General features: G+C 38.8%; 1 protein-coding gene across 1 annotated transcript in view; it reads right to left on the bottom strand.

Moving 5' to 3' along the window:
• Positions 1-26194, bottom strand: part of EPAS1 (endothelial PAS domain protein 1) — a 104104-nt gene extending 77910 nt beyond the window's left edge. Inside the window, exon 1 of the mRNA XM_003758302.4 lies at positions 25569-26194. Coding sequence (XP_003758350.1) covers positions 25569-25594 — 26 coding nt within the window. The 5' untranslated portion in view covers positions 25595-26194. The remainder of the gene's footprint in view (positions 1-25568) is intronic.
• Positions 26195-26432: the final 238 nt, after the last annotated feature.

The following is a 26432-nucleotide window of genomic DNA, read 5'->3' as shown; positions in this document are numbered from 1 at the left end:
CTGACAGATGAGGAAGCCCAGTGCTCTATCACTGGGCTACCTCATAACTTTGTAAAATACTTCATGTAAAGATTATTAGGTCAATTTTATAGATGAGGAAATAGGTTCAAAAAGGTTAAATTATTCTGTCCAGAAAAACAGTAATTAATTATTTAGAGATATTTGACTCAAAGAGTAGCATTCTTACCATTAAGACCATACTTTTAGTGCTTCACCGTGATGTTCCAGAGTTCATACAATTTTTCTCCTCTGCCTTAAACAGGGATGAGTTATCAGATAGACAATATGCAGGGGGACCCTAACCAAAGAGAAGTAATGACAGCACAATTGAAGGCCTTTCATAGAAGGCAGTTTCACTTGTCCCACTGTATAGTCCCTGAAGATCACAGAGAACAGAGCTAGAATGACATTCCTGCATAATAATATGTAATAACTGTGCTTCTTGGAGATAGAGTGACATAGTTAATAGAAAGCTAGTCTTGGAATAAGAAAAACCTTATTCTTCCCATTATTGGCAATGTGACCCTAGATAAATAACAACCTCTCAATGCCCCAGGCAACTCTCTAAGACTTATTATTTATAGAACAGGTGCTGATATACATTTGGTAGACAGTTTCCTCCCTGCTGGAAGCTCCCTTGATGGAATCATGGGTTCTCCAGGAAACCCTGCCCCCTACAACCAATCCCAGATGTATAAATTAAGGTACTCTCTAATGGTCTCTGACGCCTCCCATTTATATAATGAAATGTCAAAGGCATCTGATTTAGTGACTTATGGAGGACTGATATTTGAAGATGTGTTTATGTTGAAAACAAAAAAGAGAAAGGTTAAATGCTCCACAGACATATCTTCTCTAAGACTTCTGGGATATACTGTGTATACCAAATGAAAAAAATTTTTTTTTCTTTTGCAAAGTTGTCTTCCCTTTTAGAATATCAGCTTTTTGAGGGTAGGTACTGTTATTGTGTTTTTTGCCTTTCTTTGTAATCCCAGTTCTTAGTGTGAAGTGTTCTTGCTGGCATTTCAAAGACAAATCATTTAGGTTGGGAGTTCTTAACTTTTCTGGAAAGGTCATAGAACCTTTGTGGAACTGATGAAGCCTATGGACTCTTTCTCAGCATCATGGTTTTAAATGTATAAAATAAAATATATTGAATTATAAAAGAAATCACTTTTGTTGTAATATAGTTAACACAAGGTTAAGAACCCTTCCCTGTTTCTGAGAATTAGTATTCCTAAATGATGTTCCCACTGATGATTTATTTAATTCAAGTAAACTTCTGGAACATGTAGTAAATACTGCTTCCCCAGCTCCTCTTCCCCTCCCCCAAGCCCTCTTTGAAGGATCAAGCCAGGTGGCCACAGCATTTATACAGTAACCTTACTGTACTTCTGTTTGATGTCATTCAAGTTTATCATATTATCAAGGCTCCACAAACAAAAGCAGATATTTAGCTATTGTTTGCCAGTGAGCCAGAGGCTTCAAAAATTACCATCCTCCTTTTGGTTAGTGAAGGTTCACTTCACCTTCCCCATTAGCCAACAAACTACTATTAAAAAAGACATTTATCAGATTAACACTGAGTGCTGCAAAAATCATCTGTAGGCAGCATGCACTTTTCCACGTAGCAGTTGCCATAGCAACAACAGCTCCCCGTTCATTGTACCAAAGTATCAGTTTCAACAAAGTCTTGTTTCATAATGTTCAGGCCCAATTCAGGGTCCTCTCCCTTCCTTTCCCATCAGGGTGTACCCGCCTCAAGCTCCAACTGTGGCTGCTTATGCTTGGGAAGAGTTACAATCAGAGATAAAGACCATGCACAAATTGAGGGCTACTTGAGAAGCCATCTGCATTTCTACCCCCTAGTGTAGACACAGAAAAAGAAAATCTACAGTGATAATTTCATCCATTTTGAACATAGCTCCTTCCTGACACCCACGTACACACACACAAAAAAAGCATCCAAAGTTTGGTTAAGTCAAAAAATTTGAATAGCGGTCTGACCAGTCATTCTAGAAAAAGGAGTATGGGCTGAATCCATACTAACAGGGAATATAATTACAAAAATTATGCTATAAAATAATCTACATGGATAGCACACAACTGGGGAAGATATTCCTTGCCAGATGACATTAAATTTTGTTACAAAATATTGCTTTGAGAAGCTGGGGGAGAGCTTTTAAACCTATGTGATGAAGCTGATTAGCTTTATCAAGGGTTTAAATTCAGAAGATCCCACTGATAATCTCAAAGCAGAGAACACAGGGAGCCCTAAAAAAATAATTTTCTTCTGAAGCACAGGCAATTATATCCATTTTCAAATTAAGCTTCTAGATGAAATCAAAGAAACCTAGTGATTCAATTTTAAAACAAATCCTTAAGAGCCTAGAAAAAGAATATGGACCAGAAGCAATGGAAAGGAGAGTTTTATTTAAGACCATAATCTAATCCTACCTATCACTACCAACCAAACTCTCCAAAATGGCCAGGAAGCTGCTAATAATTAGCCTTAGGAAAGTATGATTATAAAATGCAGCAACATGTTTTACCAACAGCATATTCCTCAGCTGAAGAGCCAATTTTTATCCTATTCCATTTTTAAGCAATTTGTCCACTACTCTATTTTTCCCTTTTAATTCCCTAACACATAAACATAACTTGTAAAAATTAGAGCAAGAAAAAAAGGTGACAATATGGGTGTGGGGGTGTTATAACTAGTTATAAAATTTTTTAAAAGGCATTGACAAAATAAAATAATAAAGCCAGTTTAGTAGAAAACCAAGACATAGGAACATTGAGGGAAAACGAGTTCTGCCAGCAATTATTTCATCATTTTCCTTGTCAGAGTCGTGTTCCCATACCAAGCACACATGCACAGTGAATGGAGATTAACTCACAAAATATTGGATCATGAAAGTTAAGTGGAAAAGGTATTCAATGTGGAGCCATGGGACTAGGATTTAAATCCTGCTTCTGATAGTGATTACTTATTTGATTTTGGCTAAGTAATTTTCTCTCTTTGATCCTGGATATATCTTGTTGGCACATAATTGTTTACACATTGAGACCTTGAGCTCCTTGAGAGCAGCAGAGACGGTTTTTAAGCCCACACTTAGCTTAGTGCTTGACATGTAGTAGGCACTTAATAAATGCATGTTAACTGACTGACCTGAGCTCTCTCATTTATAAAATGTGGAGCTCTAACTATGACCTCTTTCCCAGCTTTGTTCACATATTCACAATGTTAGAACTTGAATACCTACCACAGATCCAAACACAGGGAATCAGATTAAACACAAATGGGAAATATTTAATAAAATAAATAAAGTATTATATAGATAATGTTAATATGTAATTTTCTGAGTCAATATTCAGCCTACAGAGGTCCTTTACCTAAAGTTTTATAACTTCCATTTCTCTTTGAATTTGTCAGCACTGATTTAGTCCATTTTAGAGATGAAGAAACTGGGTCCGGGAATGCTTAGGTAATTTACTGTCTGCCCTACTACCTCTAGTTGGTGGAGGCATCAGGACTGGAATCCAAGTCTTCTCCTGGCTCTAAACTTCTGCCTCAAGAAATTCTTCTGATACAATGTATTCCCCCTGGCCTTCATTCTTCTTTATCATCTCAGAAATTATAACCACAAAAGTAACTATAAAACCTTTTTGTATGTTGTTATATCCTCTTTTCCTATCAGTTTTATAAATTCAGCTGTACCAAATTTGGGACATCCAAGGAGGGTTTTAGAAGAAATGATGAGATATTTGTTCCCTTTCAGGCTTTAGGTCCATGTTCTTGGGGTTTAGGAGAAATCCAACATATGGGAGCCTTTTTTAAGGAGTCTCAAAATGTAATATTTCATCTCCTTACTGCCTTCCCCAGGCAGAAACTTTACAGAGTAAATAGTCCAACCCCTTTATTTCTGGCTGAGAAGACAGGGTCTGGGAGGGAATCTTTTAGGAACATTTAAGAAACTTTTCGGGTCAGTCTCTAGAATCTCTCTATACTTCAGTACTCCAAGGGTACTTTTGGCTTGCTTACACACACACACACACACACACACACAAAATCCCACACCCAGATCCACATCCTGCTTTCCCTTGCGTAGTGTAAGTGAGCAGCCCCAACATCCAGGGCAGTCATTCAAAAAGCAAGGAAATATTATGCAAGACCACAGGAAGTTACAGGAGACAGGATTCTGGGCAGGCCTGGCAAAGAGTCTGTGTGAACTCTAGTTAACAAGCGGACTTTGCTCAGTGGGGCCAAAGCCAGCAGAAACCTTCCCAGCCCAGCAAAGGATAACAGTCCACATCATGTCTCTGGTCAATGGGCTACAATCCAGAACTTTATGTACCTGATGTAAAATAGATAACCCCAAGTCCAAACTGGTGTGTGTGTGTGCTTGTGTGTGTGTGTGTGTGTGTGTGTGTATGTGTCTGTGCACGCGTGCACGCATCTTGACTCAAGTTCAAAATTCTTCCCAGCCTCTGACCTATTCCCCCGACTCCACCCCTTCTATGACATTATTTCAATCACTAATTTTCAGGCAAAGATCTTGATAGGTGTACTAATAGGGATGTATGGCAAAGCCAATGGAGATTGAGACTTGGGTCTGATGTCTCTAAAAATTACTTGTACACTTCCCAAATACACTTATACTTGCCTCAGTTTCCCCACCAGTAAATGAAAATACTATCATGTTTATTTATCTCACAGAGTTGTTATGAGACCCAATTCTAGGCCCTCTTCTCAACCTCTCTGGTTAATGAGGTGACAAAAAAAGGGTGAATCAGGATATGCAAGTTTATCATCTTATACCTTTTCAATTTTAGGGGAAATGGGCAAGCTGATGGTTTGAATTATTATTATTTTTATTTTTATGAATAACAACGATAGCTTAACTCTAATTTGATTTTTTAAATTAAAAATTGTTTGGATTTTTGAAATTTTGTTTGAATTTTTTTTTTTACTAACAACAATGATACCCTAAGAAGATGTTGATACATTGAATATTTTTCAAAATACTTCCCTTTGCATTTAGTCACTTGATCTTTATGGTAATCTGGCAAAATGGACAGAGTAGATAATATCGTCTCCATTTGACAGATGGAAAAAAAAATGTTTACAAAGAAAATAAACCTAACCTATCTGACGTCAGAGAATGGCTGAGTTACCAGTAGAACCCAGGTTTCAGGATTTCTAGTTTGAGGTTCTTTCCACAATAACACAACTTCTCTCTTTATCAGCACAAGAATGTCTGGTTGACAGAATTATACTATTTTGGCCTGATCACAGTTGCATCTTAGTGCCCTTTTCAAGGACAATACTGATGCTCTACATGGAGGAAAGGTCAAAAACAAATTCTCTCATGTAAATGATGAGCATAGTGGTGGCAGTGTCCAGACAAGTAGCATGTTGACTGACCTTAAAGCTTTTTACATTCCTTAAACTATAGTCCCTCTATGTTTCTGCCTCTGTTGGAGGCAAATTTTCTAAAAAAAAATCACTATCTTTTAGTATCTTCAGATACCAAATTTCAGACCATCATTTTTACCTTTCTCATTTTCTTCCCTTTGAAGCTATTTCCAGCATTTACATAGCATTAGGCTATAGTGGGCACGTAATATATCAATTTGGCAATGGTAATAAAATTTAGAATCATAGAATTTCTAGGTATTCAGAGCAAGAAAGGACTCAACAAGATCATCTAATCCAATCTTTATTTTTCAGATGGGAAAACTGAGGTCAAGGAGATAAGTTATGTGATTTGTCTAGTGTAATTTATCTCAAGTTGCATGAGGCAGCATAGTTGAGTAGAACTGGAAACTGGGAGGCAACTGGATTCAAGTCCTATTTCAGATACTTACTAATAATGTGACCATGACAATCTCACTTACCTGTAGTTCCTTATCTAAAAAAATGGGTATAATAATAACACAGTTTGTTGGATTATTTTAAGGATCAAATATGTAAGTATTATATATATACTTCTATATGCATATGATATACATGTCTATTTGATATATATTTGTATGATATCCATGTATATTTGATATATATCTGTGATATTATATTTAATATGCATCTATGTATATTATATGTTTGTATATGTGTAGATAGATCCTTAATCTTAAAGTGCTTTATAAAGGTCAGTTATTATTATTATTCTTCTCTCATGTCCTAAAATTAAGGATGTCTGGAAAAAGAAAATCCATTTCTTTAGTAGAAGTGGACACATGTTGTAGTGACTGAAACTAGAAAGAAAACTGTGGTTGTAGGGGCACCTTGCCTTTCTGTCCTTGTCTAGAACACTGGCAGCAAAATGTCAGAAGCAGGTAGGACCATGTTGATGTGTAGAAAGGTCCACTAAAGTCACATTTGTTCTATCACTGTGCAGGCAAAACAATTGTTAATTGTGATATGTACGTACAGAATTCTCCTGGGACTCTGCTTTGTATTTCTAGACGCCACCAACACACAATAGTTTTTACAGTATAAACAGAACTAAATAAGACAAACAATAACATGAACATGAGGGAGAAAGTAAGTGCTGTAGAGCCCTTGTGGGGTGGAGGGAAGAGAGTGGGTCTGGAAGGCAAGAGACCCATGTTCTCATTATGCCTTTGTCATGTGTTTTTATTTTTGTGAGGCAATTGGGGTTAAGTGACTTGTTCAGGGTCACACAATTAGGAAGTGTTACGTGTCTGAGGGTGGGTTTGAAGTCGTGTCCTTCTGACTTCAGAACTGGTACTCTGCTAACTCTGTCTTCTTGCTGCCCCTTCTGTCATTATGTGATCTGGGCAACTTTCTCATCTTTGGGCTTCAGTTTCTTCCTCTATCAAACAGGAATAACCAATCTCATGACTTTGTCATGAGGACTGTATAAAATAACAAATGAATGTATAAATATTTTTGTTTTGTATAAAACAAAAAAACCAAAATAACAAATTTCAGAAGTGAAAAACATCATGGCTTCATATAACCACAATCACACTGATCAAGGAGGCAAGCATTTACTAAACACCTGTTGTGTGCAAGCTCCAATACAGATACTTCCAGCATATAGATCAAAATTTGTCCACATTTTCTCAGCCTGATTCTTATTTGTGCCTACTCAGAAATTCTCCAAAGGGAGTAGACTCAAAGTGCCAGAGATTTCCTTCAGGGTCTTTCAACATTATGTAAGTCCTAGAGCAGTACTGATATACCCGTAGGAAACCATATAATAAGGAATTCTGATGTCTCATCATGGTGTGGGAGTAACTTAAAGCTTTGGCAGGCTTGATCCAACTGGAAAGGGTTGGAGTATGACCCTGGAGATGAATTCCTTTCCTGTTATCTGAGGCCAACTTAGATCAGGATAGAGAGGCTCATCACCAGAAGGCTGGACTACCAGGTGATAAATACTTTGACCATAGAACTCTAGGGAACAAGCTACTTAGTAAAGAGCAGAAAGGTTGTCAGCCAATCAGTAAATATTGCCAAAGGGCAACATGGGGAGAGGCAAGGAATGTATAAGGAAGCTGAAACACTTTTCAAATAAGGACATATTTTCTAGGAGTGAGGTAAAAGATATCACTGAGGAAATGTATGATCAGAAAAGGAGATGGGCTAAGTATAGTAGGGAGTCTGAGGGATCCATCTGACTTTCAACATGTATGAAAGACATAGAAGACTTCTTCATAGCATTCTGGGTAAATCCTCTGGAGCCATGGTATCAAATTCAAATACTTTAGATCCTGTGGGCCACATGTGAATTAGAAGACCACAGATTCATTTTATCTATATTTTATTGTGTTTCTATTTATTTTGTTAAAATATTTCTCAATTATTTGTTAATACTGGTTTCAGCAGTGGCCACTTGGGGTCATGGGCCACATGTCTGACACCTCCACTCTGCAGAATCTCTGGAAGAACAGGGTCACAAATTGATGGATCATAATCTTTACCAAGAAAGGAATGTGCACATCAATGAGATCATGGATCCACTGCAGTTTTTTAAAAAAATATGTTTATTTATTTTATGCCTATTTATAATCTGTCCCTCCTACTGCCTCCCTCCAACTGAACAATGACAAAACAAACTCTTCAACATTAAACATGAATAGTCCACCAAAACAAATTACTTCCACACTGACCATGAGAAAACCAAAAATGATCAATTCTCTCTCATGTGCACTTTCTCTCTCACGCTCTCTCTCTCTCTCTCTCTCTCTTTCTGACACACACACACTCATACTCTCATATATACACTCCTTCTTTCTCTTCTTTCTCCTCTCCTCTCCCTCTCCCCCACCTCTCTCTCTTCCCCCTCTTCTTCCCCTCTCCCCAATTTTTATCTTCTGTCTCTCTGCATTTTAAGCTCATTATCTGTCTGGAAAGAGGTACATTCTATTTTTAGTCTTTTGGACTCTTGCTTTATCACTACATTACTCAAAGTTTTTAAAGCATTGTTTTCCTCTATAATATTTTTGTCATTTCATAGATTACTCAATATAGACAATATTTTGTCACTGTATAGATTATTCTCCTGCTTCTGCTTACTTCAGAGTGCTTACTTCACTCTGCCTTAATTCTTAGAAATCTTCCCAGTTTCCTTCAAAACTGTCCATTCATTCTTTTTTATGACACAATAAGATTATGATCTCAACAATTATCAGTAATTTATTTATCTATGGGCCAACAGGAGAATATTCCCTTAATTTTCAATTTTTTGGCCACTATAAATATTTTTGCACACCCTCCCCACTATTGAGGAGGAACCTTTGTTCCTTGAGAAGCAACAAAGTAAGAATCCTACACTTAGAAGCAGAAGATCTTAGTCCAAGTTCTGTGTCTGACATCTAACAACTTCTATGATTCTGAACAAATCACTAACCCTCTCTGATCCTCAGATTTTTCATTTGTAAAATGAGAATAATATACTATTTACTACACAGTGTGGTTTTTTTTTTGGGGGGGATATATTGAAAACACTAAAATAATGCATAAATATGAGTTATTCTTTTTCCAAAACCTATTTTTGCCTATTGTCCCAACTCCCAAGTTGTTCTTTCCTATGTGAAGGAGGCCTCTAATTCAGAAATCATAATATACCCTTGGCCCAGCGAAAGACCAAGCTCATGTTACCAGCTCCACCCATGTCCTTAGACTTTCCTTGATGACTCAGGTGCCCCTAGGAGAGTGAATAGCTCAATTTTTTTAATCACTGTAGAATTACAATATACATAAACAATAAAAAACTACAGACACAACATTTCTATCAAAGGAAGAGGCTGGCCATTCCCTGGAGGACAAGACTTTACAACAACAAATGGCTGCACTAGTTCCTGAATCATAAGAGAGGCAATCACTCTTTAGTCTGTAGACTCACTTGAGACTTAGCAGTAACTGGATTTGAATCCAGCTCAAAAACATTCTGAAAAGACAAGATTGCAAGAAGATTTTCAAGTTTTCCAGAGTTTTTAAAGGTTGAATCTACTATAAAGATAATCCCTCACAGAGATCTCAGTTAGGGAAGAGGTTTAGGGAGTGTATATGGTTAGCAAGATCAGAGAGGTTTTGAATATGGGACAAGTCCAAAATTAAGTCTAGACAAGTCACACCTAAGCCTAGTACACGTCAAGTTCTCAACAAACATGATGATCAATGCTTGTCAAAGATCTGCTAATACCAAAAGGTGTAGTTAAGTCATTTCACATCTCTGGGTCTCAATTTTCCTGTCTATAAAATGTGGATAAGAATACTTACAATATACTTCGTAAAGTGACCATGAAGAAAGCCATTTTGCAAATATAAAACTTATAAATACCAGTTAATGTGGTTTGATCAGTGCTGGTAGAATTGTGTGGAAACAATAATGCAGACTTGAAAATCTAAGGTGTCGATGCTCAGATTTAATTCAAACAAATATTTCTAGGTACCTTGTATGTACAAAGCACTAAGTTAAGCTATGGGAATATATAAAGATGAGAAATTACTTAGTACCTATTCTCAAGTAGTTGATAACCTTATAAACTTGCTAAGGAGACTTGAGAGATGGATAAGTAAACATAACCAAAGATAAAATTGAATGAGGCAAAGGAGAGATCTAGAATTCTACTGTAGGGAATTTTGATTAGGGAGAGAACATTTTGATATGGAACACTTCAAAGAAGATGTTGGGCATTAGGAATGCTTCATTAAAGAGTTGGTAACTGAGCTCAACCTTAAAGAAAGAAAAGGTGCTTAATAGGCAGGGTTGAGGTAAAAGTGACTTGGAGGCAGGAAGGGGAAAGCCTGTTTGAATATGTGTTAGTGAGAGATGACAGGTTAGAATCAGGGATCTCAATAGGGCTTGAATGTGGAAAAGCTAAAGATGAATCATCTGAAATAAAGCTAGGGAGGTAAGTTAGAACACATATTGGAGGGCCTCCAATGCTAGGTCAATGAGTTTCTATTTCAAATTACAGGAAAATAAACCAATCAGATTTCTGAAATAGGCGGTGACATGGATGATTAGGAAACTTATTTTGGCACCTGTGTGAAAGAAGGACCGGAAAAAAGAGAGATTGGATGTGAAACTATTATGATAGTCTAAGATAAAGGTGATGAAGGCAATGTGAGCCCAAGAGGAAAGAATAGTAATGGAATATGTTGAATAAAAGTAAGCTTTAATTGAGCAAATGGATTCAACTCAATTAGAAGGCAAAGTTTCTTGTGAAAAACCTTTCCAGGGTTATTCTCCTCAGAAGTACCACTGTACAGTCACAGATGTATTCTATTAGAGGTGAAGTATATCAATGGTAAGCCTGGCTCCACTTCTTTGCATCATCATTCAGGAGATTTTTCTTCAGTGAGGATCAGGTTTGAAAGCCAACACCAAGTCTACACATGCATCTCAAGCTGGTGACTTCCAGGTGTCTTCTGGGTGCAAACTATAATCTGCTAAAGCAGGAAAGTCATAGACTTTTCCAACCTTTTCTATCAGTCCAAAAGTTTGAGTCTTTCCGTTTTTGTCAGCCCTCATCAGGTACTTCAGGGCAAAGTCCAGAGCTGGGGTTACTGGACTTGCTCTGCAGCAATTCTGAAAGGATAGCCCCATTGAGACAGCCAAGCTATCTCCACACGCCTAGCACAGATGCTAGGTAAACAAAGTCAGAAGTTTGTTCCTGGCACTCCTGAAGTGTTGATGGATGGATGGATTCTCTTGTTGTCTTTGAGGCATACAGCAACACGCCTCAGAACACTGGCAAACTGTGTGCTATCTTAACCAGATTTGGGCTTCATCTCCACCCTTAAAATGGTTTGGCGTTCCTGTTAGGCCAGAGATTCCTGATAGTTTTGCCAAATTTCTCTTCCCCATTTCAATTGCCTCTGGCTGATAGTGAACATGTATTTCTGAAGCCCCTACAGAGCAGGCAGAGGGAAGGTGGGGAGCCTTGACATGTAACACAGGTGGAACAAATCAAGAACCAGATGACCCAGGTTCAAATTTCAGATCAGACCCATATTAATTGTGTGAACTTCACTAGATCAGCTCTTCTCTCTGGGTCCTGGGTACATCTTCTTCTTCTTCTTTTTTTTTTTAAGCTAAGATCTTCCCCCATGTATCAGTCTCTCACTATATCAGAGACCAACTCCAGTCATCCTGATCTATATCTTCATTATTTATTTATTTTTTGCTGAGGCAATTGGGGTTAAGTGACTTGCCCAGGGTCACACAGCTAGGAACTGTTAAGTGTCTGGGGCCACATTTGAACTCAAGTCCTTCTGACTTCAGGGCTGGTGCTCTATCCACTGAGCCACCTAGCTGCACCCCTTCTCCCCCCAATCTATATCTTGCCACTGGACTTATATGACTCCAGAGGAGAGAGTGAGGCTGGTGACTATGTACATTCACTTACAAATTATGACCTTCTTGATGTCATGGTCCTTTTCTATAACAAAGGACAAATAATAACAATCATTACTTCATCTGTATAATGAGGAAGTTCAACTACATGAACTGAGAGGGATGGAGGAAATGTCCTAGAATAAGAGATATCAAAAAACTAAAGTCTTAAAAGGCAAGATATTGAGAGATGATGGAGTTCACCAAAACCATGAATAATGACAGGTCACTCAAATCCACATACTCCAGTACCCTGTCACTAATATCATCATGGGCAGCTAGATAGTGCAATAGACAGAGTACCAGAACTGGAATCCAAAAAACCTGAATTCAAATCCAGCCTCAGACATTTAGTAGCTGTGTGCAACTGGGCAAGTCGTTTAACCCTGTTTGCTTCAGTTTCCATATCTGTAAAATGAGCTAAAAAAGGCAATGGTAAACCATTTCAGTTATCTTTATCAAGAAAAACCCAATGGGGTTATGAAAAGTAGGACACTACTGAAAAAAGACTGAACAACAACATTTCATTTAGTCTTGGATTGGACAGTATTTTCTCTAAGTAATAGGGAGTAGAGGGCCAGAGGATTTGGAGTTAGATAGCCTGGGTTTGAGTCCCAGAGCTCTGCCACTGATAACGCAACATAAACGTAGTAAATAGCGTCATTGCTTGTATAGAGTAGGTGTTGAACAAATGTTTGCTGTTGGGAATGAGTGAATTATCTTCCACAGTTTCTAGCACAAGGCCAAGCAAAGATAGCCAGATAGGTAGATAGATAGATAGCCAGCTAGGTAGGTAGGTAGATAGATAGACAGGTAGGTAGATAAATACACAGATAGGTAGATATTAAGTTCTCAATAATAACTTGTTGAACTGGTTTCCACAAAAGTATAGTTAAGAAGAGCTATTGAGTGCAAAGAATTTAGCCAATGGACTCCAGGCCTCCTGGACTAGACCCCTGCCTCTCAAGACTATAAGACAATCTACCACTAAGATGGAGCCCCTGTTATCACAAACTGTCCTTCATGTGTTGAGCTTCATTCTAGGAAATTCTAGGAAAGTAAGAAAAGAAACCGAAAATATAATCCCTGCTTTTAAGGAGTTTCCCAATCAAGGGAAATAAGGAAAACACTTCTGTTGCTTAAAAGTTTACACTGTTCTATAGGAATTGCCTCATTTGATCCTCAGAATCTAATGATGGTAGCAAAATTATAATCTCTATTCTGTAAGGATATATCAGAGTATATAAATATATGTTTATATGCTCTGAAGAACAAAGTAAAAATTATTTTAGTGTATACTAAAAGGAAGAGGGGGCTCACAAGTGATGAGGTAGAGTGGGGCAGGCCCTTCCCCCTCTCTGGACCTAGGTTTCCTTATTTTATTAGACTAGATAGTTTTTGAGCTCTCTTCCACTCTTGAGATGAAATAATTTTGCATTTCTCAGATTAATTTGTTTGTGTGTTGTTATTTTTTGAGATGTGGAGGAGGGGAAGGTTGAGATCTGATCTTATCCACAAGAATGGAAGATGGTTCTCCTTATCTTAAGGCCAAACTGCCCTGAAGCTCCACATTTGCTTCTGGGTTAGTTTGCTGGCAGGCTGTTACTCCTCTATGGGTATGGGGTGTTTTCTTTAAGTGAATCATTGACATGATTCTGCCTGGCCTTGCTGTAAAGACATGATGGGGACACCAGCCATGGTGAGATGGCTGGGGGGGAGTAGAAGAATGTCATTTTTTTACCTCCCTCTTTTTTACTGAGATGGCAAAAGAACCCCTGCAATGTGGCAGGGGAAAATCCAGCACCAAAATTGCCCTTCTACCGCCAGAAGGAAGACACTATGACTGGATTTAACAGGGTTGTTATTTTAAATTCCATTCATGTGTCCAGAACTGTGCTAAGAGTTGTGAATGACACAAAAAAGGGGGTGGGGAGGAATTTTGCTGGCTTGAAGAGCTTACAAAACAAAGACCTACAGAGAGAACAACAGAGGAGGTGGGGAAGTGCTAAAGCAAAGAAAATTAAAGACATAAAATATATAGTAGACAGTAAATATTGTGGGGTGGGCAGCAAGGGTGTAGGTGGGCAGCCATTGTGAGTTAAAAGGGAAGCCTTGAAGGTTAGATAATATTTAAATAGCAAAAGGGAGAAATAATTTTGAAGGGGACAGAGAGATTTAGAAGAATCTAGCCCAAACTTCTCATTTTACAGATGAAGGAACCAAAACCCAGAGAAATTAAATGACTTGCCCAAGACCATATACAACTGAGGTAAGGATTTGTTCTCAGGTCTTCAGGTGACAAAGCTAGTGACTTCTATATTATTTCATGTTTCCTCTGAGCTAGTCTATGAATACTTGCTTGTGACAAGAAAGACTTCCAACAAAACATAGAAAAGAACAGTCTTACCCCTAGTAATTGTGGCCACTGATTACTCAGGATTCTGGGTATGAAAGAGAGAAAGACAGATAGACAGAAGAGAGAGACATAGATAAAGAGACAAAGAGAGAGATAGAGACAGGAAGAGAGAAGAGACAGAGACAGAAGCAGACAAAAACAGAGACAGAGAGATGGAGATATACACACAGAGACAGAGAAAAAGTTAGACAGAGAGAAAGACAGAGATAGAGAGAGAAGGGGGGGGGGGGAGGAGACAGACTCTAGTCTAACAGTCATATGGAGACATTTATAGAAACTCCATTGTGACCAGTGAAATGTGACCTTCATACTTTTCTTATCTTAATATCTAAGTAAATATTTGTTGTGCAAGCACACAAATAAATGTTCTAAAGGTGAAATGTGGTATGTCTAATAACAATAAAACTTCTCCTGGACTCAGGTCCAGAAAATCCTCCTGGCTATTTGGCCAGTTTCTTCTTGGATATTAGGCACCTGGATATTGGAGTTATAAATTCATTTACATACTAAGAGGGGCAGCAAACTCACAAGAGCAGAGATAAGCAATAGGAGGCATTCTGATATCTGGATGAACACTGGACCAGGAATCAGCTCTGCTCCTAATCAACTGCGTTCATTGGATAAGTCAGTAAGAGGAGTGAGTTCTCTTTCAGTTCTAGACTTTTTGGCAATTTATAGAAAATTATTGCAATCCCGTTTCCCATAATGAACTGTGAATAAAAAACGAAGACTAGGGACAGGTGACCATAAGATGAATTTGCTCTAAACATCTAAAATCATCAATAATACTATTCCTAGCCAAAAGGAGGCTGACTGATTGATTCTCTCCTACACCTTTCCTCCCCTCTCCAAATTGATTTTGTGTAAAACAATGCTGTTTCAGTCTCATATTCATATGAGCATTTATTTTCAACTGTTCCTTGCTACTTTTAGGTGGTCATCTTTATTCATCAAGTAGGTGTTAAAGTATCTGTTTTCTAAGGACTAATCACAGAATCACAGAATATCAAACCTGAAAGAATGTCAAAAGAGTTATGTACGCTAAATTCCCCCTCATTCGATAGAACAAAAAACTAATGTTAATATATTAATAATGTATCAATAATTTATTGCCCAAGGAAATTAATGACAGAATTATTATTTGAACCCAGTTGTTCTGACTACCAAGCCAATTTCTTTCCGTGACATCATGCTAATTCTGGTCAATCCATCCCTTCCCCCCCAACTTTAAAAGATGGCTTATAGCCATGAGTCTTCTTTAAAATAACTGAAGAATAAGACATAATTTTCTGAATATTATTTTTACCCCAACTTCAATGAAATGGATAAACCCCTGGTTTCCACTGCATAAGACAGAAGCCCCAGTTCTGCTTTTTGATACACTAATGGTGTGACCCTGGGAAAATCATTTAACATGTCTTACCAGCTCCAATTTCCTCATCAGTAAAATCCAGATAATTGTACTTGCATCCTCTGTATTAGGGAATTTTGAGAACTTAGTGGGATAATGTATGGAAAGTGTTCCATAAACCTTTGGATCAGAGACATAGAAATATAAAAAGCTTTTGATCACCTGTTTAATAAGAAAAACAAGGCTAGAAAGTTAATGTCAATGCTTTAGGAAGGCTGGTTTTTAAGGCTCAGAGGAACTGTGATTCTTTTCATACTGACTGACAACACTAGTTTATATCCATATGGTACTTGAAGTTTCAGAACTTTGATGTTTCTGAAGCTTTCATGTTAATTTTCTTTTTTTTCTTTTTCTTCTTTCTTTTGATTAAGATTTTTAATTTTCAAAACATATCCATAATTTTTAATATTCACCTCTGCAAAACTGTTTCAATTTTTTTCCTTTCCTTCTCCCCATCCCCTCTTCTAGATAACAAGTAATCCAATATGTTAAACCAGTGTAATTCTTCTATTCATAGCTCAACAATTATCATGCTGCACAAGAAAAATCAGATCAAAAAGGGAAAAAATTAAGAAAGAAAATAAAATGCAAGCAAATAACAATAAAAATGGTGAAAATGCTATGTTGTGATCCCTACTTGTTTCCACAATCCTCTATCTGGTTGCAGATGGCTCTCTTTTTGAAGCTAATTTTCTAGCACCATCTTTCTTAATGCTCCAAAGTGCTTTGGCAGCAGGAAATTGTAAAAGTAGGAAGGAACCCCGTAAATATTTGCTGTAATTACTCATTAGTAATGATAATCGTTAATAATGACTTTTGAGTCACTACTTTTGTGTCCTTGGTTCACTAACTTGCAGGAGCCTGTGGCATAAATTGGTGGGCAGGGGCCTGGCTTGGCCAAAGAGACATAGATGCAAGTCCCAGACTCATTTTTTCTCCAGAGACTTTCTTTTCTCTGAAACTCAAGGTTTCCATCTTATAACTGGGAGGATAACAGACTTTACCCTCCTACCTTTCACAGAGACATGGCCAGAATGAATGAAGTCATCTATTCAGAGTACTTCCTTGGATGAAAAATGCTATATCAGTGATAATAATAACAGCAACAACAAAATAATTGCTAGGTTTGCAAAGTGTTTCACATACATTGTCTTAATTAAATCTGAAGTGGGTACTATAAATACTATTGTCATTTTACAGGTGAAGAAACTGAGGCTGGTCACACAAATGGATAAGTTTCATGGATGGGAGTTAAATCCAAGTACTTCCTTATTCCAAACTCAGAACCCTTTCTATAACACCAAATTGTTACCACATATCAAATATTAAAATTCAAGTATTTGGTTTTGTTTTGTTTTTTGATGGCCAAGAATTATATAAATAAGATGTTTTTAACTTGTTCCTCTGTTAGTAAAAACATAGGTGGTGCTGTGGATAGAGAGCATTAGATCTGAAGTTAGGAAGCCATAAATTCAGATTCTGTCTCAGAAACTAACTAGCTGTAGGACCCTAAACAAGTCACATGGTTTCTCCCTGCCCGTTTTCTCATCTGTAAAATGGGGATAATAACACATCTTTCTACCTATCATTGTGAGGATCAAATGAGATTAATTTTTGTAAAGGTGCTTCACAAACCATAAAATGTTATGTAAATGCTTGTAATTGTTATTATTAATAATAATATTAACTGGCGATGGTCTAAAAACTATTTTCTGGGAAAACAATATATGTACTTATGTTAGAGTTGATCTATAATTCAAAATAGAGAGAGAAAGGAAAGAAAGCCAACTAGTTATGGCCAGAAAACAACAGTCTCAAAGGAATAATATTACCATCTTAAGAAGCTTAAATCATTAGAGGAATTATACATTTTTTTCAACTTTTTCCAGATTATGTCCTTGCAGGGAAAAAACTAAATTCCTCTCCTTCTGTCCCCCCTACTCTTAATCAAAGAAAACTGCTTACTTTTCATATTCCCAGGCACAGGGCAGGTCAAGATCAGGCCACCTCTGATAAAATTCAGACATAAAAAATTTACTAAAGCAACTTTTCTCCTTGTCAGAAAAAACAGTTGGTGAGTTCCTACAGAAGAGACTGTTGGCATTTTGCTGCTTCATTTGACACACTCACAAGTGAAGCATAATGAACACATCACCCCTTTCAAGCAAACAGTTGAATCAAATCAAATCATAAATTTTTTGGATTCCCAGTGCTCATCAAATGTATTTGTGATATAGCATTTTTGTAGTCAGAATACAAGTTTGAATACTGATTAATAGTAGCAGTGACTTTGGGGAATTCCTTGATTTCTGAATCTCAATTTCCTTATCAGTAAATGGAAAGAAGGAGGTGATCACCAAGAATCAAAGTCTCCTCCATCTCAGTATTTGGTCTGAATGAGAAGGAGATGGAAAAGAAACTTTTTAAAAAGCCATTTCTATAATGGGCAAGAATAAATTTCTAGTGTTGAAAAGCAGAGAACTAGAAAGGATGGAAATGGACCCATGCCAAATACAAAGAATGGGGAGATCTTTTTCTTGATTGACAACTACTGAGAAAAAAATTCCATTCTACATTAAAAACAGGTCAATGTACTTCAATTCTTCTTATGCAAAATGATTAAAGATACTTTCAAATTAAGAAAAAACGAATACTTCCATGGATGCATAAAGTCTTTGATGATGAGGCCATAGAATAAATGCTTTGCTGATGTTCAGGTGGCCCCCCAGAAATAGCCTAAGGCAGGCTCACAAACCAGTTTTTCTTGAGAAAAGTAGGGCAAAATCAGGCCAACAGGGAGTAGGTGACATTCTGGGCCTATTCCTTGTCTGCATTTCTATATCTATCAATTTCAGGACAATATGGAGTATTTCAACACTTTATATTCAGATCAGTTCAGAATCTTTTCAGACCAAGAAGCCTGAAGACAGGAATTGAAATTCCGATTCTGCCATTTATTCTGTTTGACCTTAAATATGTCACTTACTAAACCTCAGTTTCCTTAACTGTAAAACGAGGAGCTTGGGCTAGACAACTTGAAGGCATTTTCCAGTTCTAAATATATGATCCAAAGGATCCTGTGAGTTAGACACTAAATTATACCCAGCTTCAACTTGAAAATTGCAGATGCTTGCCAGCGGGCATTTTTTGACATCATCCATTACTACTAATGGTAATACTAGTAGACACTCATACAAGTTTAGGAGAAATCACCCAAGTGGCTTTTATTATCATTATCATCATCATTATTAACAACAATAATATGTCAATGTAATCATACATTTCATTTTTTAATGAAAACTTAAGGCGCCCTTTGGGAGAACCTTTGCAAGGCTGAGGAAGATCAAGTAGCATAGTATGTGTGTGTGTATGTGTGTGTGTGTGTGTGTGTGTGTGTGTATGTGTGTGTGTGTGTGTGTGTGTGTGTGTGTAGCTTCTTAGGGAGAAGATACTATAAAAATGTAAGGTATTATTATGAAGATGATTGCTCCTATTCTTCATTCTTTATCCATTTTTTTTCCTGTCTAGTGCTTGTGGTTTCAAAAGATCAAAAGATCTAAAAGAAGCATTTTATGCCTTGATTTAGAGGCTGTTTTTTTTCCCCTTGAAGTCACAGAGGAAGTCCTTGCAACAGGTTGTTCTGTAAATGGTGTTTGATGACTGAATAGTATTAAGTCTTGCCACCAATTCTAGTTAAAACTTGGGGGTAGAAAGGGAAGAGCTTTGAACCTCCAGGGCAATTGGCAAAGGTTGGGAAATATGCCTAAGAATGGGAAAATCTCTGAAGGAAAAGAAACTCCAGAGCTTCCCAGTGTATTTGTATTGTAGTGAGTCAGGAAAGTGAAGGAACACACTTTGAAGATTGAGAAATCAGATAGCACCCCAGTGCATGATAAGGCACAGAAAAAAAAAAAAAGATAAAGAAATGGTTTAATAAGACAAAATGTTGATCTTCAGAAGAAACAGGTCCCCATTAATATTCTTTAGATGTTCAAATCCAACTTTCTGTTACTGCCTCTTATTCTTTGAAGCCTGAGAGAATTAAAAAAAAATGTGTTCAATCGCTTCAATCATATCCGACTCTTCATGATCTCACTTGGATTTTCATGGCAGACATATTAGAGTGCTTTGCCATTTCCTTCTCCAGCTCATTTTATAGATGAGGAAATGGAAGCAAATGGGGTTAAATGATTCGCTCAAAGTCACACAGCTAGTTAAGGATCTGAAGTCAATTTTGAACTCAGGTTTTCCCGAGTTCCAAATCCAGCACTCCATTGTGCCACTTAGCTACTCTCAAAGAATCAGTAGATATAAACAATAAATTGGTAGGTAAAGGTCCATTGAGGCTAAAAGAAAGTTATATATCCTCTGTATGAGACATGCATATCTTTTCACAACCCCCTACAATAGGACCTACTATATATATATATATATATATATATATATATATATATATATACATATATAACCCACTGTGACCATCAATTATAAAACTAGAACAAGACTTTAAAAGGCAGCTTATAAATTAAAAAGGAAAACCACAAACATTTCCATCATTACAGATGTCCAAGAGAAATAGCCCAAATAATTTTTCAGTGGGGAAAAAATGATATCTTGACCCAGATTCTTTTCCAATATACCTCAAACATTTTCTGATCTCTGAGTGTCACTCAAGTTAAATGAACTGATAAAATGAAAATATTCAATCTGTCATGTTCTTTTTTGTTATCATTATAAGGCACAAAAATTCAGGATCCCGTTTGAAATTATTTTCTAAGTAAAATGGTTTTCCATTTTCTTCTCCAGCTCATTTTATAGATGAGAAAACTGAGGCAAACAAGTTTAAGTGATTTGCCCAGGGTCACACAAGCTAAGTGTTTGAAGGCAGATTTAAACTTAAGAAGATGAATCTTTCTAACTTTAGGCTAGGTAGTCTATGCAGTGTGCCACCCAACTACCCCTAACCATGGATCCCATAGACCCCATAGAAAGCATTTAGAAAGTTAAACTATAGTTACAACTTTATAGTTTCGAAAGTCTACATACATACTCACATGGCAAATACCTATAAATTTAAATAAAAACCAAACCATAACAGGCTCCTTTCCCTAGAGGCAGGTCCATGATTTCTCTTTGCTAAAAACAAAAAGTCCTTCTCCCAGAACAGCCAGAGGTTTTTGATAGCCCTTGAAAATCCCCTGCGCTCAAATCTACCCTTCCGAAAGAATCTTTTACTTTCAGAGGCTTGAGCAGGCCACCTGGCAACTCTAACACTTCCAGATGCATAAGGATAATAGTCAAGGAAGTCATACTATCTTCACACTATGTATCTGACTTGCTCAGCCACTGCAGAGTCTCAGTTTTCATTCAGAGATAATTAATTTCAGGCAAAAAATCAAAATGATTTAATTTTAAGAATAAAAATTAAAATATTTTAAAGATGCAAAAATAGCATTTTAGATAGAAGAGAAGTTAGTGCACTTTAGAATGAATATGACTGGATGCAGGTGGCAGACTCACCAACCTGTTTCTTGGATGGGAAATGATAACTCCTCCACAATTTGTCCACAAGGACAAGTTCTTGTCTTGACTTCTGCTATGAATTAGCTTTGTGATTTTGGACAAATCGCTTAAATTCTCAATCTTCTCTGTTAAATTAGGACATCTGAGGCATTCTTTAAGACCTTTTTTGTTACATAGAACCTTCTGATAGTCTGGTGAGACATATGGATCCCTTCTCAGAATGTTTTTAAGTGTACAAAATACACAGAATTATAAAGGAAACAAATCATATTGAAATACCATTATCAAAATATTAAAAGCTCATGGTCAAAACTCCAATCTAAGGACCTAGAAACATGTTTTATTACAGTGTACAGTATACAAAATAGTCCTGTATTTTTTCAATTTCACCAACATTTATTAAAGAACTACTACTTTTTATGTGACTACTACTATCTTTCTATATGACCTTGAGCAAGATATCTTGGCTCTGTGGGCCCAATATTTATATTTTGTGAGAGTTCAAATGCCTTATCCAACATTTACCAACTCTGTGATTTTAGGATAAATCCTAAACTGTCTAGGCCTTATATCTCAAAGACCTCTTCTGAACGGTATAAATTCATGACCCAGAATAATTCTAGATTCTTTCCACATATTACAGAATTTTAGAAGCAGATGATTTAGGGAGATGTCACATGAAAGGACTGAGTCCTGCAAGATGTAAGCAAGATCCCACTGGTAAATTGGTTTAAAAAAAGGTGCTTTTGTTTATATTTCTCAGAATATTCATTAATGCCAAGAACCTAAAAAATAATTGAGTCTCCTTTATGGTCAATGTAGATTTTCCTCTATGGCTCAGACTGAAGTATTACAAGTACCTTTAGATTTACATTTATTTTACATTTTATTTAATTCTTATCACAACCTAAATGTCATCATCCCCTTTATACAGTTGGGGAGACTGAGATACAGAAGTATGTAAGCTGCCAAGATCTCATAGCTAAAGAAAATGTGAATCACCAGCTACTTTTTAACTCTTCATCTAATCTGAGTTAGCTACAGTACAAACTTTTTCCAACCAACAGTAAAGCACTCCTAAAAAAAAAATTAGTGGGTGAAACTACAATACCAGGGTCTTGGTTTTCTTTGCGAGATAAAAGAATCATAGTTTTAGGGCTGGAAGGGGCCTAGAAAAATGCCCTAGTTCAGGGCTTTTATTCTATAGATGAGGAAACTGAAGTCCTTAAGAAATTTGTCCTAAATTTACACAGAAAGGAGTGAGCTGCAGTTATCTCCCCTTATATCCACATCTTGCATTTCAATAAAGAAAACAGAATATTCATTTTTAAAACTCTGATCACTATAATAAGAATCAATGAAGATTATGAAGACTAATTATAGTTTGGAATACATGCATTAACCAGGATTTCATTAATGTTTTGGGACCACCAATTTTGGCAAGTTTCTGTTTTAAATGATAACTTCAAATGGTTCATGTTATTTTGGAGAAGACCCACAAATGGTTTTGTTGTTGTTATTATAATAGCTGACATTTGGAGAGGAGAAGCTTCTTCATCTTAAATTTAATACCGCATATGGTTAGCTGGAGTTTTTAACAGATTCCTCTATGGCCAGAACCAATGCAAAGCTCATTTGGCATAGCACCCTCTCAAAATAAATATTACACTAGTGAACCTTGCTGCAAGGCTACAGATAAGACAATCTCTCTCGGCACAGAACCAGTTTTCAATGTACTCCTTCACAGTTTTTAATTACAACTAGGTCCCTCCCAATAAATAGCCTGAAGCTGGTCAACAACCATATTAAATATGATATTAGAAAATTAATCTTGGCAAATGCATCAGGTTCACTAGCAGATAAGGTTTTCTCTCTCTCTCTCTCTCTCTCTCTCTCTCTCTCTCTCTCTCTCTCTCTCTCTCTCTCCTTCCCCCTCTCTCTTTCACTCTGTGTGTGTGTGTGTCTGTCTCTCTGTCTCTGTCTCTCAAACACACACACTCCTTTTTCTTCTCTATCTATGGAAGCACAGAAAATTAAACAAGTTGTGAGAGCAGGCAGAGAGTAAGAAGTTCTGTTTTCCAATCTAGTTCAAGGTTCAGGGAATCCCAGCTGGCACCTCAAATAGCGGGCTGACCCCTAATGAAGTAGTTTTAGGCCCAATTACATAACTTGAGGGCTAACTCCAAACTCTGAATCTCTTTATTTGCTTGCTCGCATCCTGTAGAAGAGGGCAATCCATCTGGTATGTTGAAATCTTTAGCTCCCAAGTTCCTTGCAATAATTAATATGCATAATGGCAGGACGTAGCATATCACCCAGCGCAGGACACCGTAGGAGGAGATGACATCTCTCACACATTTGTCAGGATTACGATCAAACCACACCCCCCTTTGATTTCGACATTCTCTGATAGGCATCTGGGCTGTAAAACGAACAATAAGTTCTTATTGGCTGGTTCCCCAGCCAGTCCTGGGCACTGGGCACAGAATTTATGTACAAGTTCTGTTGTTCAATCATTATTGCTACTGGCGTTATTACTACGATCGATGCTCTGCTCAGACCAAACATGTTAGACTTCTCCTAAGTTGTTTCTTCACCCAAACTGCTCTCAGCGTACTGTTAAGCGGCTCCAAAAGTAATTTGCGCTTCCTCGCCCGGATGCTTCAGGGCGACCCAAAGGCCAGAACAGGGTTCACAACATTGCCTCCATCCACAAACCACCAGCTCAGCTACTCTTAACCAAACTAACCACAGATACTAGTTTGGTCCCGTAAATTTCGGTCATTAAAGAAAGGGAAGAAATCGAGCAGAAATCCCAGAAATATTGTTGGAGGGGAAGGAAAGGGGAATGTAATCAGAGACGTCAGTCGATTACCCGATTATCCAAGAATATGAATAGGAAATGTCATTTCACCCAGCGCCCCTAGCAGTACGCAACTTTGGGAGACCGGATGAAAAAAGTCAAGTTTATCAGGGGCCGCTCTTCCGTTTACACAAACCCAATTCCAAGCGCTTCCCTTCCTCTAGCCGGGATTCGTAACCGATGCTAATCACCAAAAGCAGGTCAATAACCAGATCCTTTATTCCTCCCAGCTTCCCTCAACCCTCCCCGCTGCCAAACATCTTCGGGCCATTCCAAAACTGCCGCAAAGTTCCGCTGGGTAGCTCCCCTAGGCAGCGTGGGTAATCTCAGGCCAAACCTCTCCACAACCTCGTCCTCACGCAGGGAACTCTCGCGGCCACTTTAACTTCACATCCCTGGACCGAGTTTGGTCCAGTAAAAGAATGCTCCTCCCTTCCCCCTTCCCACCTATTCTCCCCTTCCACTTTCGCCTTCTAGCTCTCTCACGGCGGAGGGGAAAGGAAAGCGTCAAAGTAGTGATTGAGAGCGTCTGTGGCTCGGACTCTGCTAGCTCTGAGTTCCAGTGTGGAGAAGGAAGGGTTGCTGGATAAAGAAGTCCAGAACAATAAATACCTTTTGGACTGTGGATAGTTGTGGGAATTGGGGAATAGACAAAAAGTGCCCACTAATCCACTTGCTTGGGCCAGGACGTATCTGTTCCCAGCGCTCCGGGGATTGAGCACTCGGAGGAAAAGAGCAGGAAAGCGACAGTTCTCCTGCGTTGCCTTTCACCTACTGAAGAGGGATAGAGAGTGGCGGACCGAACTTGGCTGCCCTTCTCTGCCCTCTTCGGAGGCACCCCAGTACTGTATCCAGTTCCTCCATTCCTTCTCTGGGCGATCAGGACCTCAGAGGACGAAAACATCTGGGAATTACAGGGTGGTCTCCACTTCCATTTAAATCGCCAACCCTCTAGAGGACATTAGTTCCATCACCCCACTCCTAGATAGCCCTTTTTCTGCCTCCGCGTCTCAAGCGGCCAGGGTGCTTTCGAGCCAACTTAGGACACCACGCAGGAGTGGGGGACACTGAACAAGCGAAAGGGGTTGTCGCTGCTTCCACTCTGGGTAAAGTGAGAGGTGAGGAAAGGTCTGAGAAGTCAGTCTATTCAGCCCTCGGGACGCACTAGCTGACCAGGAAAATTTTTGAGAAAATACCCTTGTGCAGCACTGCGTTTCCTTATGGGACAGTCAAGGAAACTCGAGTTGGCCTGCTCCAGGGTCACACCTGGTCTTCCCTGAAGGTCCCATCAACCTGACTCCGTCAGAACATCTCTGCTTCCTTTCCCAACTTCTTGATCCCAGCCAGAGGCAGCTTTTAGATCGGCAACCCCGGGATCTTTCGCACCCCTTCCATCATCGCCACAGTCAAGTTCTGCTGTCCCCTTCTGTGGTCAGATCTTAGCCCTCTCCGGCCAGATCTTTTCGGCGTCTAGCTTACCTTTTCTTCTCCTTGTCAGCTGTCATTTTCACGCTTCTCGCGCAGGGCCACCAGGAGCCTTCAAACTCCGGCTGCGGATGACTGCTGCCCTTAGAGCTTACTGAGGCTTTGGACCGATTTCAAAAAGTCCTGAGCGCTCTCGGGTCCAAAGCGCTCCGCAAAATCAGGTGGAAGTTTGCAGGTGATTGGGTAAATGCGGGGAAAGCAGAGGGTGGAGAGAGGTGACGGGAGGAGGAACCGGGAGGAGTGGTTGTAGAAGGGAAGGGTGGAGGGGTGGGAATAGGGGAGAGGTTGTCAAATGCGTACAGGGAGAATCAAGAAAAAAGTTTAAAAAATGTTTTCAAAAAATAAAACTCAATGCTGGAGGGCGTACAAATTCAGATCAAAGTATGTGTGAAACAAGTCCTCGGAGCCGCGCTGTCGCGGCCGTGGCGATCGTGGCCTCTGAGCTGACCATACAGTCTCAGGACACTGCCGAGGATTGTACAGCCCGCTCAGGAGAGCAGGGGAGCGGGAGCGCGGCGAGCGCCTGGGCTCGGGGGCTGGCCGCTTCCCGAATGTCAGGAGCAGCGGGCAGCGGCCCCACTTTAAAACTTCGGCTGTCCCTGCGCGCCGGGAGGGATCGGGGTGGAGTGGGTGGGAGTCAGGGAGGGGGAGTCCAGTGACTGGGGGGGGGGTAACTTGAAGGAGTGGGCGTGGGGGCGGGGGAGCTGTCAGCCTAGTCCTCCTCAGCCCGACTCAGGACACCAGCTGGGGCAGCCCACTGCGTCTCCGCCAATGGGGGAGACGCAGCTCCAGCCTCTGCCCCTGACCCCGTCCCCGCCTCTTCTCTTCCTTCCCTCCCCTTTCGGGTCGGGCCAGCCG

This window comes from Sarcophilus harrisii, chromosome 2 (genome assembly GCF_902635505.1).
Source record: "Sarcophilus harrisii chromosome 2, mSarHar1.11, whole genome shotgun sequence".
NCBI lineage: Eukaryota > Metazoa > Chordata > Mammalia > Dasyuromorphia > Dasyuridae > Sarcophilus > Sarcophilus harrisii.
The sequence above is the reverse complement of the archived record's forward strand: the minus strand, read 5'-3'. Positions and strand labels throughout refer to the sequence as shown.